This window comes from Coregonus clupeaformis, unplaced genomic scaffold, assembly GCF_020615455.1.
Source record: "Coregonus clupeaformis isolate EN_2021a unplaced genomic scaffold, ASM2061545v1 scaf0888, whole genome shotgun sequence".
Classification (NCBI taxonomy): Eukaryota; Metazoa; Chordata; class Actinopteri; order Salmoniformes; family Salmonidae; genus Coregonus; species Coregonus clupeaformis.
In genome coordinates, this window is record NW_025534342.1 from 129,862 (window position 1) to 144,297 (window position 14,436).

At 40.5% G+C, this 14,436-nt stretch overlaps 1 protein-coding gene across 2 annotated transcripts in view; it reads left to right on the top strand.

The window, feature by feature from the left end:
* LOC121557184 (F-box/LRR-repeat protein 16-like) overlaps positions 1-14,436 on the top strand; it is a 45,321-nt gene that overhangs the window by 18,086 nt on the left and 12,799 nt on the right. For both annotated transcript variants that reach the window (XM_041871021.2, XM_041871022.2), the window contains exons 3-4: positions 11,620-11,862; positions 13,407-13,672. In XM_041871021.2, coding sequence (XP_041726955.1) covers positions 11,620-11,862; positions 13,407-13,672 — 509 coding nt within the window. The remainder of the gene's footprint in view (positions 1-11,619; positions 11,863-13,406; positions 13,673-14,436) is intronic.

The window sequence follows — 14,436 nt, forward strand, 5'->3', positions numbered from 1 at the left end:
CCCCCATATGTTTTTTTTCTCGCAAATATATATATATATACATACACATATACATATACAGTGAGGGAAAAAAGTATTTGATCCCCTGCTGATTTTGTACGTTTGCCCACTGACAAAGACATGATCAGTCTATAATTTTAATGGTAGGTTTATTTGAACAGTGAGAGACAGAATAACAACAACAAAATACAGAAAAACGCATGTCAAAAATGTTATAAATTGATTTGCATTTTAATGAGGGAAATAAGTATTTGACCCCTCTGCAAAACATGACTTAGTACTTGGTGGCAAAACCCTTGTTGGCAATCACAGAGGTCAGACGTTTCTTGTAGTTGGCCACCAGGTTTGCACACATCTCAGGAGGGATTTTGTTCCACTCCTCTTTGCAGATCTTCTCCAAGTCATTAAGGTTTCGAGGCTGACGTTTGGCAACTCGAACCTTCAGCCTCCCTCCACAGATTTTCTATGGGATTAAGGTCTGGAGACTGGCTAGGCCACCCAAGACCTTAATGTGCTTCTTCTTGAGCCACTCCTTTGTTGCCTTGGCGGTGTGTTTTGGGTCATTGTCATGCTGGAATACCCATCCACGACCCATTTTCAATGCCCTGGCTGAGGGAAGGAGGTTCTCACCCAAGATTTGACGGTACATGGCCCCGTCCATCGTTCCTTTGATGCTGTGAAGTTGTCCTGTCCCCTTAGCAGATAAACACCCCCAAAGCATAATGTTTCCACCTCCATGTTAGACAGTGGGAATGGTGTTCTTGGGGTCATATGCAGCATTCCTCCTCCTCCAAACACGGCGAGTTGAGTTGATGCCAAAGAGCTCCATTTTGGTGTCATCTGACCATAACACTTTCACCCAGTTCTCCTCTGAATCATTCAGATGTTCATTGGCAAACTTCAGATGGGCCTGTATATGTGCTTTCTTGAGCAGGGGGACCTTGCGGGCGCTGCAGGATTTCAGTCCTTCACGGCGTAGTGTGTTACCAATTGTTTTCTTTTGGTGACTATGGTCCCAGCTGCCTTGAGATCATTGACAAGATCCTTCCGTGTAGTTCTGGGCTGATTCCTCACCGTTCTCATGATCATTGCAACTCCACGAGGTGAGATCTTGCATGGAGCCCCAGGCCGAGGGAGATTGACAGTTATTTTGTGTTTCTTCCATTTGCGAATAATCGCACCAACTGTTGTCACCTTTTCACCAAGCTGCTTGGTGATGGTCTTGTAGCCCATTCCAGCCTTGTGTAGGTCTACAATCTTGTCCCTGACATCCTTGGAGAGCTCTTTGGTCTTGGCCATGGTGGAGAGTTTGGAATCTGATTGATTGATTGCTTCTGTGGACAGGTGTCTTTTATACAGGTAACAAGCTGAGATTAGGAGCACTCCCTTTAAGAGTGTGCTCCTAATCTCAGCTCGTTACCTGTATAAAAGACACCTGGGAGCCAGAAATCTTTCTGATTGAGAGGGGGTCAAATACTTATTTCCCTCATTAAAATGCAAATCAATTGATAACATTTTTGTCTCCCACTGTTCAAATAAACCTACCATTAAAATTATAGACTGATCATTTCTTTGTCAGTGGGCAAACGTACAAAATCAACAGGGGATCAAATACTTTTTTCCCTCACTGTATACATATATACATATATACACAGATATATATACACACATACACATACACATACACATATACACACACATACACACACATATATACAGTGGGGGAAAAAAGTATTTAGTCAGCCACCAATTGTGCAAGTTCTCCCACTTAAAAAGATGAGAGAGGCCTGTAATTTTCATCATAGGTACACGTCAACTTTGACAGACAAATTGAGAAAAAAAAATCCAGAAAATCACATTGTAGGATTTTTAATGAATTTATTTGCAAATTATGGTGGAAAATAAGTATTTGGTCACCTACAAACAAGCAGGATTTCTGGCTCTCACAGACCTGTAACTTCTTATTTAAGAGGCTCCTCTGTCCTCCACTCGTTACCTGTATTAATGGCACCTGTTTGAACTTGTTATCAGTATAAAAGACACCTGTCCACAACCTCAAACAGTCACACTCCAAACTCCACTATGGCCAAGACCAAAGAGCTGTCAAAGGACACCAGAAACAAAATTGTAGACCTGCACCAGGCTGGGAAGACTGAATCTCTGCAATAGGTAAGCAGCTTGGTTTGAAGAAATCAACTGTGGGAGCAATTATTAGGAAATGGAAGACATACAAGACCACTGATAATCTCCCTCGATCTGGGGCTCCACGCAAGATCTCACCCCGTGGGGTCAAAATGATCACAAGAACGGTGAGGAAAAATCCCAGAACCACACGGGGGGACCTAGTGAATGACCTGCAGAGAGCTGGGACCAAAGTAACAAAGCCTACCATCAGTAACACACTACGCCGCCAGGGACTCCTGCAGTGCCAGACGTGTCCCCCTGCTTAAGCCAGTACATGTCCAGGCCCGTCTGAAGTTTGCTAGAGTGCATTTGGATGATCCAGAAGAGGATTGGGAGAATGTCATATGGTCAGATGAAACCAAAATAGAACTTTTTGGTAAAAACTCAACTAGTCGTGTTTGGAGGACAAAGAATGCTGAGTTGCATCCAAAGAACACCATACCTACTGTGAAGCATGGGGGTGGAAACATCATGCTTTGGGGCTGTTTTTCTGCAAAGGGACCAGGACGACTGATCCGTGTAAAGGAAAGAATGAATGGGGCCATGTATCGTGAGATTTTGAGTGAAAACCTCCTTCCATCAGCAAGGGCATTGAAGATGAAACGTGGCTGGGTCTTTTCAGCATGACAATGATCCCAAACACACCACCCGGGCAACGAAGGAGTGGCTTCGTAGAAGAAGCATTTCAAGGTCCTGGAGTGGCCTAGCCAGTCTCCAGATCTCAACCCCATAGAAAATCTTTGGAGGGAGTTGAAAGTCTGTGTTGCCCAGCGACAGCCCCAAAACATCACTGCTCTAGAGGAGATCTGCATGGAGGAATGGGCCAAAATACCAGCAACAGTGTATGAAAACCTTGTGAAGACTTACAGAAAATGTTTGACCTGTGTCATTGCCAACAAAGGGTATATAACAAAGTATTGAGAAACTTTTGTTATTGACCAAATACTTATTTTCCACCATAATTTGCAAATAAATTCATTAAAAATCCTACAATGTGATTATCTGGAAAAAATAATCTCATTTTGTCTGTCATAGTTGACCTGTAACTATGATGAAAATTACAGGCCTCTCTCATCTTTTTAAGTGGGAGAACTTGCACAATTGGTGGCTGACTAAATACTTTTTTCCCCCACTGTATATACATACATCCATACACACACACATATCCTTTTTTAAATTGTGTAACTGTGCTCTTTCACAAAAGCTCTCAACCTATAACCTATATACTTATAATGGACACAGTATGCTTTACATGAGTTATCTTGTTGTTATTAGTTGTTGTTATTAGTCCCATCCTTCAGCCCCAGTTATTTAGAACGTTGCCTGTGAGTTAGTTCACAGCGGTGTTTGCGAGGGGAAAATGTCGGCCTTACAGTATATTGTGCACATTATAGTCAGGGACCATTTTGAGTACATTGTTGTGAGTGTGGTGTTGATGAGAAGAGCTGGGCTGATGTTCAGAGCCACAGGAAGCATGGGACCAGATGCCCCTGGTGCGCAGTTTGAATATGACAGTTGGAGGATAAACGCTCATTGAGTTGACTTACATCACTTAGGCTGGGATTCAATCCGATTGCACTTTGTCGGCTATGCACATTTTAAAGGTAATGTTCCCACGTTGGCGGAGACTGCATTCACAGTAAACGCTGCACAAGTCGGCTCAATCGGAAATTACCTTTAAATGTCTAGCGCGCTATACCTGCCATCTACCGCTGATCAGATTGAATCCAGACCTTAGTGTTATATCAGAGTTATATCAGAGTTATATCAGCGTTATATCAGAGTTATATCAGAGTTATATCAGAGTTATATCAGAGTTATATCGGAGTTATATCGGAGTTATATCAGAGTTATATCAGAGTTATATCAGAGTTATATCAGAGTTATATCAGAGATATATCGGAGATATATCGGAGATGTATCGGAGTTATATCGGAGATATATCGGAGTTATATCGGAGATATATCGGAGATATATCGGAGTTATATCAGAGTTATATCGGAGTTATATCGGAGTTATATCGGTGTTCGTTGATCAGATTGAATCCAGACCTTAGAGTTATATCAGAGTTATATCGGTGTTCGTTGATCAGATTGAATCCAGACCTTAGACTTATATCAGAGTTATATCGGTGTTCGTTGATCAGATTGAATCCAGACCTTAGAGTTATATCAGTGTTTACAGTGGAATTAAATATGGTTTCTGGATTCACTTTGATCTGACTGTATATTAAGGCATAGTAAGTAACAAATATATTGACTGTAGACAAATCATATCTTCCTAGAAACAGATCAGAATGTGACCAAATCCTGGTTATTGTTGAGTTCAGATGAAAGCATACACCCACCCACACACACACACACACACACACACACTCTCTCTCTCTCTCTTCTCTTCTCTGTTGGCGAGCTATTTTAATAAGGAAAAACAACCTGTTAGTGATTCATCAGCAAGATCCGAGAATAACCCTACCCTGTAAGGGCCTGCTGAACAAGACACAAACAAAGGAGCAGAGAATGTGTTTTCCACCAGACAGACAGACAGAGACTGGTGACAGACAGACAGAGACTGTTGACAGAGAGGAGGGTGACATCAGCTGAACCATGGAGGTCAGATCACTGTTGACAGAGAGGAGGGTGACATCAGCTGAACCGTGGAGGACAGATCACTGTTGACAGAGAGGAGGGTGACATCAGCTGAACCATGGAGGAAATATCACTGTTGTTTATGTGCAGAATACAACAGAGGGGTCACATACTAGTTTCCATATTTAGGATTGTTGTTGTTATTGTTGGTCAAATGGATCATGGTAGATTATGTGTCAACATCTAAGCAGACCTAGACATACCACAACATCAACTGAAAAGGAATGTACTGTCCTGGACTGTTCTGAATGACCCAGTAGTTACATAGGTCAAAACATGTAACCGGAGGGTTTCCGGTTCGAATCCGCCGGTAACTGGACGATTTCTGGTTTGAATACCTGAACTGACATGGGGGGGGAAATCTGAAGGGGTGGGCAGGTAGCCGGAGAGTTAATGGCCTCAATATCCAATTTTTTACCTTCCCCTGTTGTGCTCTTGAGCAAGGCACTTTACCCCTGTGTTGTGTGTCAGCTTGGGTACTGTGACAGCAAAATAAAATAAAAAAATGGTCCGTGCAGACCGATAAAGCAAGTGTGACATCCAGTACATCTGCACTGCTATGCTCCGTGTAGCTCAGTTGGTAGAGCATGGCGCTTGCAATGCCAGGGTTGTGGGTTTGATTCCCATGGGGGGCCAGTATGGAGAAAAAAAAACTGTAAGTCGCTCTGGATAAGAGCGTCTGCTAAATGACTTAAAATGTAAAAATATGCTGTATTCATAGAGTAATACAACAGAAAAGGTACAACAACAAGGTCTGTAGAACTTAGGAGAAGTATAATGACTTTACAGTGGGATGTTATGAACAACGGTTTCAGGATTTAGCTTGCTTTTTTCATTCTCCATTAAAGGGACCAGGTTTAAACAGTTAGTAAATCACTAAATACTATAATGCCTTTAAAGGGACCAGGTTTAAACAGTTAGTAAATCACTAAATACTATAATGCCTTTAAAGAGAACAGGTTTAAACAGTCAGTAAATCACTTTATACCATGGCATTGTTGAATACTTGTTTCTGATTGGCTTGAAGGGCATTCTAGAGCATGCATTATTTCCCTGTAACGCACAGTATATTTGCATGGTAAAATTCAATGGCTAACGTTCATTCTTACATGTTCTATGTTTGAACTGCTTTTGAAAGCAAAAGTCAAATTGAAAACCTTATTGGCATTGTTGAATTTGATTTTCATAATGGCAAGCTAGGACTGATGGTTTGGTTAGCTGAACTAGCAAGTCTGTTTGTTTGGTTACCATGGCAACTACTGTAGCTACAGTTGAAATGGGAGGTTTACATACATCTTAGCCAAATACATTTAAACTCAGCTTTTCACAATTCCTGACATTTAATCCTAGTAAAAATTCCCTGTTTTAGGTCAGTTAGGATCACCACTTTATTTTAAGAATGTGAAATGTCAGAATAATAGTATAGAGAATTATTTATTTCAGCTTTTATTTCTTTCATCACATTCCCAGTGGGTCAGAAGTTTACATACACTCAATTAGTATTTGGTAGCATTGCCTATAAATTGTATAACTTGGGTCAAATGTTTCGGGTAGCCTTCCACAAGCTTCCCACAATAAGTTGGGTGAATTTTGGCCCATTCCTCCTGACAGAGCTGGTGTAACTGAGTCAGGTTTGTAGGCCTCCTTGCTCGCACACGCTTTTTCAGTTCTACCCACAAATGTTCTATAGGATTGAGGTCAGGGCTTTGTGATGGCCACTCCAATACCTTGACTTTGTTGTCTTTAAGACATTTTGCCACAACTTTAGAAGTATGCTTGGGGTCATTGTCCATTTGGAAGACCCATTTGCGACCAAGCTTTAACTTCCTGACTGATGTCTTGAGATGTTGCTTCAATATATCCACATAATTTCCCTTCCTCATGATGCCATCTATTTTGTGAAGTGCACCAGTCCCTCCTGCAGCAAAGCACCCCCACAGCATGACGCTGCCACCCCCGTGCTTCACGGTTGGGATGGTGTTCTTCGGCTTGCAAGCGACCCCCTTTTTCCTCCAAACATAACAATGGTCATTATGACCAAACAGTTCTATTTTTGTTTCATCAGACCAGAGGACATTTCTCCAAAAAGTACGATCTTTGTCCCCATGTACAGTTGCAAACCGTAGTCTGGCTTTTTTATGGCGGTTTTGGAGCAGTGGCTTCTTCCTTGCTGAGCGGCCTTTCAGGTTATGTCAATATAGGACTCGTTTTACTGTAGATATAGATACTTTTGTACTGTTTCCTCCAGCATCTTCACAAGGTCCTTTGCTGTTGTTCTGGGATTGATTTGCACTTTTTCGCACCAAAGTACGTTCATCTCTAGGAGACAGAACACGTCTCCTTCCTGAGCAGTATGACGGCTGCGTGGTCCCATGGTGTTTATACTTGCCTACTATTGTTTGTACAGATGAATGTGGTACCTTCAGGTGTTTGGAAATTGCTCCCATGGACTTGTGGAGGTCTACACATTTTTTTCTGAGGTCTTGGCTGATTTCTTTTCATTTTCCCATGATGTCAAGCAAAAATGCACTGAGTTTGAAGGTAGGCCTTGAAATACATCCACAGGTACACCTCCAATTGACTCAAATGATGTCAATAAGCCTATCAGAAGCTTCTAAAGCCATGACATCATTTTCTGGAATTTTCCAAGCTGTTTAAAGGCACAGTCAACTTAGTGTATGTAAACTTCTGACCCACTGGAATTGTGATACAGTGATTTATAAGTGAAATAATCTGTCTGTAAACTATTGTTGGATAAATTACTTGTGACATGCACAAAGTAGATGTCCTGCCAAAACTATAGTTCGTTAACAAGAAATTTGTGGAGTGGTTGAAAAATGAGTTTGAATGACTCCAACCTAAGTGTATGTAAACTGTATCTAGTAAACTTGCTAGCTACTTCACTAGATGTTGAACACATTTCTACCGGCAAATGAACACATTTCTAGCGGCAAATGTGTTGAATTATAGCCATTGTATAAAAGGGTTAATCAAGGGACCAGGTTTAAACAGTCAGTAAATTACTATATACTGTAATGAAACAGGCAGGGAGCAGGTCTCGAACCCTCAACCTTCTAGCCCGAAGTCCAACGCGCCTTCGACTGTGCCCCAAAAGCTTGCGTGGCAGAGTCGATATCCGCGCTTATAACCCCAGGGTCATTACACAACTCCCTCCTTTCAAAGTCCACGTCCTCGAGCTAGCCTACAACTCAACGTCTTACAGGAACGCGCTCACCGGCCAAGCACACACACATTCGTGGATGCATGGTCCGATCACTTCTGACACCAATGTAATGAAACAGGCAGGGAGCAGGTCTCCAACCCTCAACCTTCCAGTCCAACGTAAGGAAACAGGCAGGGAGCAGGTCTCTAACCATCAACCTTCCAGTCCAACGTAATGAAACAGGCATGGAGCAGGTCTCCAACCATCAACCTTCCAGTCCAACGCGCCATCGACTGTGCCCCAAAAGCATGCTCGCGTGGGAGAGTCGATATTCGTGCTTATAACCCCAGGGTCGTTACAATACTATAATGTCTTTAAAGGGAACATGTTTAAACAGTCAGTAAATCACTATATACTATGTCTGTAAAGGGAACAGGTTTAAACAGTCAGTAAATCACTATATACTATAATGTATTTAAAGTGAACAGATTTAAACAGTCACTAAATCACTTTATACTATAATGCATTTAAAGGAAACAGGTTTAAACAGTCAGTAAATCACTATATACTATAAGGTCTGTAAAGGGAATAGGTTTAAACAGTCAGCAAATCACTATATACTATGTCTTTAAAGGGACCAGGTTAAAACAGTCAGTAAATCACTATATACTATAATGTCTTTAAAGGGAACAGGTTTAAACAGTCAGTAAATCACTATATTCTATGTCTGTAAAGGGAACAGGTTTAAACAGTCAGTAAATCACTATATACTATGTCTGTAAAGGGAACAGGTTTAAACAGTCAGTAAATCACTATATACTATGTATGTAAAGGGAACAGGTTTAAACAGTCAATAAATCACTATATACTATAAGGTCTTTAAAGGGAACAGGTTTAAACAGTCAGTAAATCACTATATTCTATAATGTCTGTAAAGGGAACAGGTTTAAACAGTCAGCAAATCACTATATACTATGTCTTTAAAGGGACCAGGTTTAAACGGTCAGTAAATCACTATATACTATAATGTCTGTAAAAGGAACATGTTTAAACAGTCAGCAAATCACTATATACCCTGTCTGTAAAGGGAACATGTTTAAACAGTCAGTAAATCACTATATACTATGTCTGTAAAGGGAACAGGTTTAAACAGTCAGTAAATCACTATATACTATGTCTGTAAAGGGAACAGGTTTAAACAGTCAGTAAATCACTATATACTATAATGTCTTTAAAGGGACCAGGTTTAAACAGTCAGTAAATCACTATATACTATGTTTTTAAAGGGACCAGGTTTAAACAGTCAGTAAATCACTATATACTATAATGTCTTCAAAGGGAACAGGTTTAAACGGTCAGTAAATCACTATATTCTATAATGTCTGTAAAGGGAACAGGTTTAAACAGTCAGCAAATCACTATATACTATGTCTTTAAAGGGACCAGGTTTAAACGGTCAGTAAATCACTATATACTATAATGTCTGTAAAAGGAACAGGTTTAAACAGTCAGCAAATCACTATATACTATGTCTGTAAAGGGAACAGGTTTAAACAGTCAGTAAATCACTATATACTATGTCTGTAAAGGGAACATGTTTAAACAGTCAGTAAATCACTATATACTATAATGTCTTTAAAGGGACCAGGTTTAAACAGTCAGTAAATCACTATATACTATCATGTCTGTAAAAGGAACAGGTTTAAACAGTCAGCAAATCACTATATACTATGTATTTAAAGGGACCAGGTTTAAACAGTCAGTAAATCACTATATACTATGTTTTTAAAGGGACCAGGTTTAAACAGTCAGTAAATCACTTTATACTACAATGTCTTCAAAGGGAACAGGTTTAAATGGTCAGTAAATCACTATATTCTATAATGTCTGTAAAGGGAACAGGTTTAAACAGTCAGCAAATCACTATATACTATGTCTTTAAAGGGACCAGGTTTAAACGGTCAGTAAATCACTATATACTATAATGTCTGTAAAAGGAACAGGTTTAAACAGTCAGTAAATCACTATATACTATGTCTGTAAAGGGAACAGGTTTAAACAGTCAGTAAATCACTATATACTATGTCTGTAAAGGGAACAGGTTTAAACAGTCAGTAAATCACTATATACTATGTCTGTAAAGGGAACAGGTTTAAACAGTCAGTAAATCACTATATACTATAATGTCTTTAAAGGGACCAGGTTTAAACAGTCAGTAAATCACTATATACTATCATGTCTGTAAAAGGAACAGGTTTAAACAGTCAGCAAATCACTATATACTATGTCTGTAAAGGGAACAGGTTTAAACAGTCAGTAAATCACTATATACTATGTCTGTAAAGGGAACAGGTTTAAACAGTCAGTAAATCACTATATACTATAATGTCTTCAAAGGGAACAGGTTTAAACGGTCAGTAAATCACTATATTCTATAATGTATGTAAAGGGAACAGGTTTAAACAGTCAGCAAATCACTATATACTATGTCTTTAAAGGGACCAGGTTTAAACAGTCAGTAAATCACTATATACTATGTCTGTAAAGGGAACAGGTTTAAACAGTCAGTAAATCACTATATACTATGTCTGTAAAGGGAACAGGTTTAAACAGTCAGTAAATTATTATATACTATAATGTCTTTAAAGGGACCAGGTTTAAACAGTCAGTAAATCACTATATACTATCATGTCTGTAAAAGGAACAGGTTTAAACAGTCAGCAAATCACTATATACTATGTCTGTAAAGGGAACAGGTTTAAACAGTCAGTAAATCACTATATACTATGTCTGTAAAGGGAACAGGTTTAAACAGTCAGTAAATCACTATATACTATCTCTGTAAAGGGAACAGGTTTAAACAGTCAGTAAATCACTATATACTATAATGTATGTAAAGGGAACAGGTTTAAACAGTCAGTAAATCACTATATACTATGTCTTTAAAGGGACCAGGTTTAAACAGTCAGTAAATCACTATATACTATAATGTCTTCAAAGGGAACAGGTTTAAACGGTCAGTAAATCACTATATACTATGTCTTTAAAGGGACCAGGTTTAAACAGTCAGTAAATCACTATATACTATGTCTTTAAAGGGACCAGGTTTAAACAGTCAGTAAATCACTATATACTATAATGTATGTAAAGGGAACAGGTTTAAACAGTCAGTAAATCACTATATACTATAATGTCTTCAAAGGGAACAGGTTTAAACGGTCAGTAAATCACTATATACTATAATGTCTTTAAAGGGAACAAGTTTAAACAGTCAGCAAATCACTATATACTATAATGTCTTTAAAGGGACCAGGTTTAAACAGTCAGTAAATCACTATATACTATAATACCTCTAGTACATGACCACACATCAATCCTCTCACCTCACGGGAGAACTAACTAACAGGAACATATATGGAATATATTGAACAGACGTGTGCTGTTAAGATGTGTTTAACAGATGTAGAGACAGTTACACCTGGGACTGTGTGTGAGTGTGTGTGTGTGTGTGTGTGTGTGTGTGTATCCTGTAAACTAAGTGTGTGTTCTCTGTGGTGTGTGTAGGTGATGCTGGGTAGTTGTGTGTGTGTGTGTACACTCAGTGTGTGTTCTCTGTGGTGTGTGTAGGTGATGCTGGAACAGATGCAGGGTCTGATGCACCTGGAGTTGGCCGGTTGTAATGACTTCACGGAGGCCGGCCTGTGGTCCAGCCTGAATGCACGGCTCACCTCGCTCAGCGTCAGCGACTGTATCAACGTGGCAGACGACGCTATCGCTGCCATCTCACAGCTACTGCCCAACCTGTCAGAGCTCAACCTACAGGCCTACCACGTAACCGACACAGCCATGGCCTACTTCACAGCCAAACAGGTAGGGTTACAATCCTACACACTTATAGAGAGCACACAGGCGCAGGTACAGGTACACACACACACACACCTTCCCTTTTCCCTCTCTCTTCGTCCCCCTTTGTGGGCCCGTGGATCAATCCACACCCGCCTCCGCCTCCCCCTAAAAAAGGAACTCAGTCGGGGTCTCAACTTACTGTTGAGAGTTAAAATAGTAGGATACACAAGGTGCAATTTCTAAATGTGGTTGTGCATCAGCAGTTATTTTCTTGTTATGTCAGTCACTGACAGTCACTCAATTAGCCCATGTCAGCTCCATTTAGATTACACCCTACTATACTACACATTACTATACTACACACTACTATACTACACACTACTATACTACACCCTACTATAATACACACTACTATACCACACCCTACTATACTACACATTACTATTCTACACACTACTATACTACACACCACTATACTACACACTACTATACTACACACTACTATACTACACATTAATATACTAAACACTACTATACTACACACTACTATACTACACACTACTATACTACACACTACTATACTACACACTACTATACTACACACTACTATACTACACACTACTATACTACACACTACTATACTACACACTACTATACGTTAGTCTAGCGGCCAGCTATCTAAACTTGTTGTAAGCATGGTTAATTACCGGCCGGGGGTCCCCCATTGATCATCAAATATCATATTAAAATCGGCAAACATGTGTCTCCACCCTTTGGCAAAATGTGTAGAATTGCAGAAAACTTGCTTTAAAACTGCTATATTTTCTCTACGCCACATGGCAAAATGTGTAGAATTGCAGCAAACTTGCTTTAAAACTGCTAAATGTTTTGCTCGCAAGGTGGGGGGGGGCACCAAAAGACTAGGTCCTCTCATGATGAGTTCAGATTACTGTGGTCCCTCATGATGAGTTCAGATTACTGTGGTCCCTCATGATGAATTCAGATTACTGTGGTCCCTTATGATGAGTTCAGATTACTGTGGTCCCTCATGATGAATTCAGATTACTGTGGTCCCTCATGATGAGTTCAGATTACTGTGGTCCCTCATGATGAATTCAGATTACTGTGGTCCCTTATGATGAGTTCAGATTACTGTGGTCCCTTATGATGAGTTCAGATTACTGTGGTCCCTCATGATGAATTCAGATTACTGTGGTCCCTTATGATGAGTTCAGATTACTGTGGTCCCTTATGATGAGTTCAGATTACTGTGGTCCCTCATGATGAATTCAGATTACTGTGGTCCCTCATGATGAGTTCAGATTAATGTGGTCCCTCATGATGAATTCACATTACTGTGGTCCCTCATGATGAGTTCAGATTACTGTGGTCCCTCATGATGAGTTCAGATTACTGTGGTCCCTCAATATGTTTTCAGATGTAGGAGATATACTCCTAAACCTCTCTCTCTCTCCCTCTCTCTCTCTCTCTCTCTCTCTCTCTCTCTCTCTCTCTCTCTCTCTCTCTCTCTCTCTCTCTCTCTCTCTCTCCCCCTCCATCCCCCTCAGGGCTACACTACTCACACGCTGCGTCTCCACTCGTGTTGGGAGATCACCAACCATGGTGTGGTTAACATGGTCCACAGCCTGCCCAACCTCACGGCTCTGAGCCTGTCAGGCTGCTCTAAAATTACTGATGACGGGGTGGAGCTGGTAGCAGAGAACCTGAGGAAGCTGCGGAGCCTGGACCTCTCCTGGTGCCCACGCATCACTGACATGGCCCTGGAGTACATTGCCTGTGACCTCCACAAATTAGAGGAGCTGGTACTGGACAGGTGAGAGTGTGGTATAGTAGTGTGGTGTATAGTAGTGTGTAGTATAGTAGGGTGGAGTATAGTAGGGTGGAGTATAGTAGGGTGTAGTATAGTAGGGTGTACAGTATAGGGCGGCGCACAATTGGTCCAGCGTTGTCCAAGGTAGGGGAGGGTTTGGCCGGCAGGGATGTGGGTTCGTTTAACACGGGGGGCCAGTATGAAAAAAAAAAAAATGTAAGTCGCTCTGGATAAGAGCGTCTGCTAAATGACTAAAATGTAAATGTAAAATGTGTAGTATAGTAGGGTGGAGTACAGTAGGGTAGGGTATAGTGGGGTGTAGTATAGTAGGGTGTAGTATAGCAGGGTGTAGTATAATAGTGCATATTATAGTAGGGTGTAGTATGGTAGGGTGTAGTATAGTAGTGTGGTGTATAGTATTGTGTAGTATAGTAGGGTGTAGTATATTAGGGTGTAGTATAATAGTGCATATTATAGTAGGGTGGAGTATAGCAGGGTGGAGTATGGTAGGGTGTAGTATAGTATAGTAGGGTGTAGTATAGTGGTGTGGTGTATAGTAGTGTGTAGTATAGTAGGATGTAGTATAGTAGGGTGTAGTATAGTAGGGTGTAGTATAATAGTGCATATTATAGTAGGGTAGAGTATAGTAGGGTGGAGTATGGTAGGGTGTAGTATAGAAGGGTGTAGTATAGTAGGGTGGAGTATAGTAGGGTGCAGTATAGTAGAGTGTAGTATAGTATGGTGTAGTATAGTAGTGTGTAGCATAG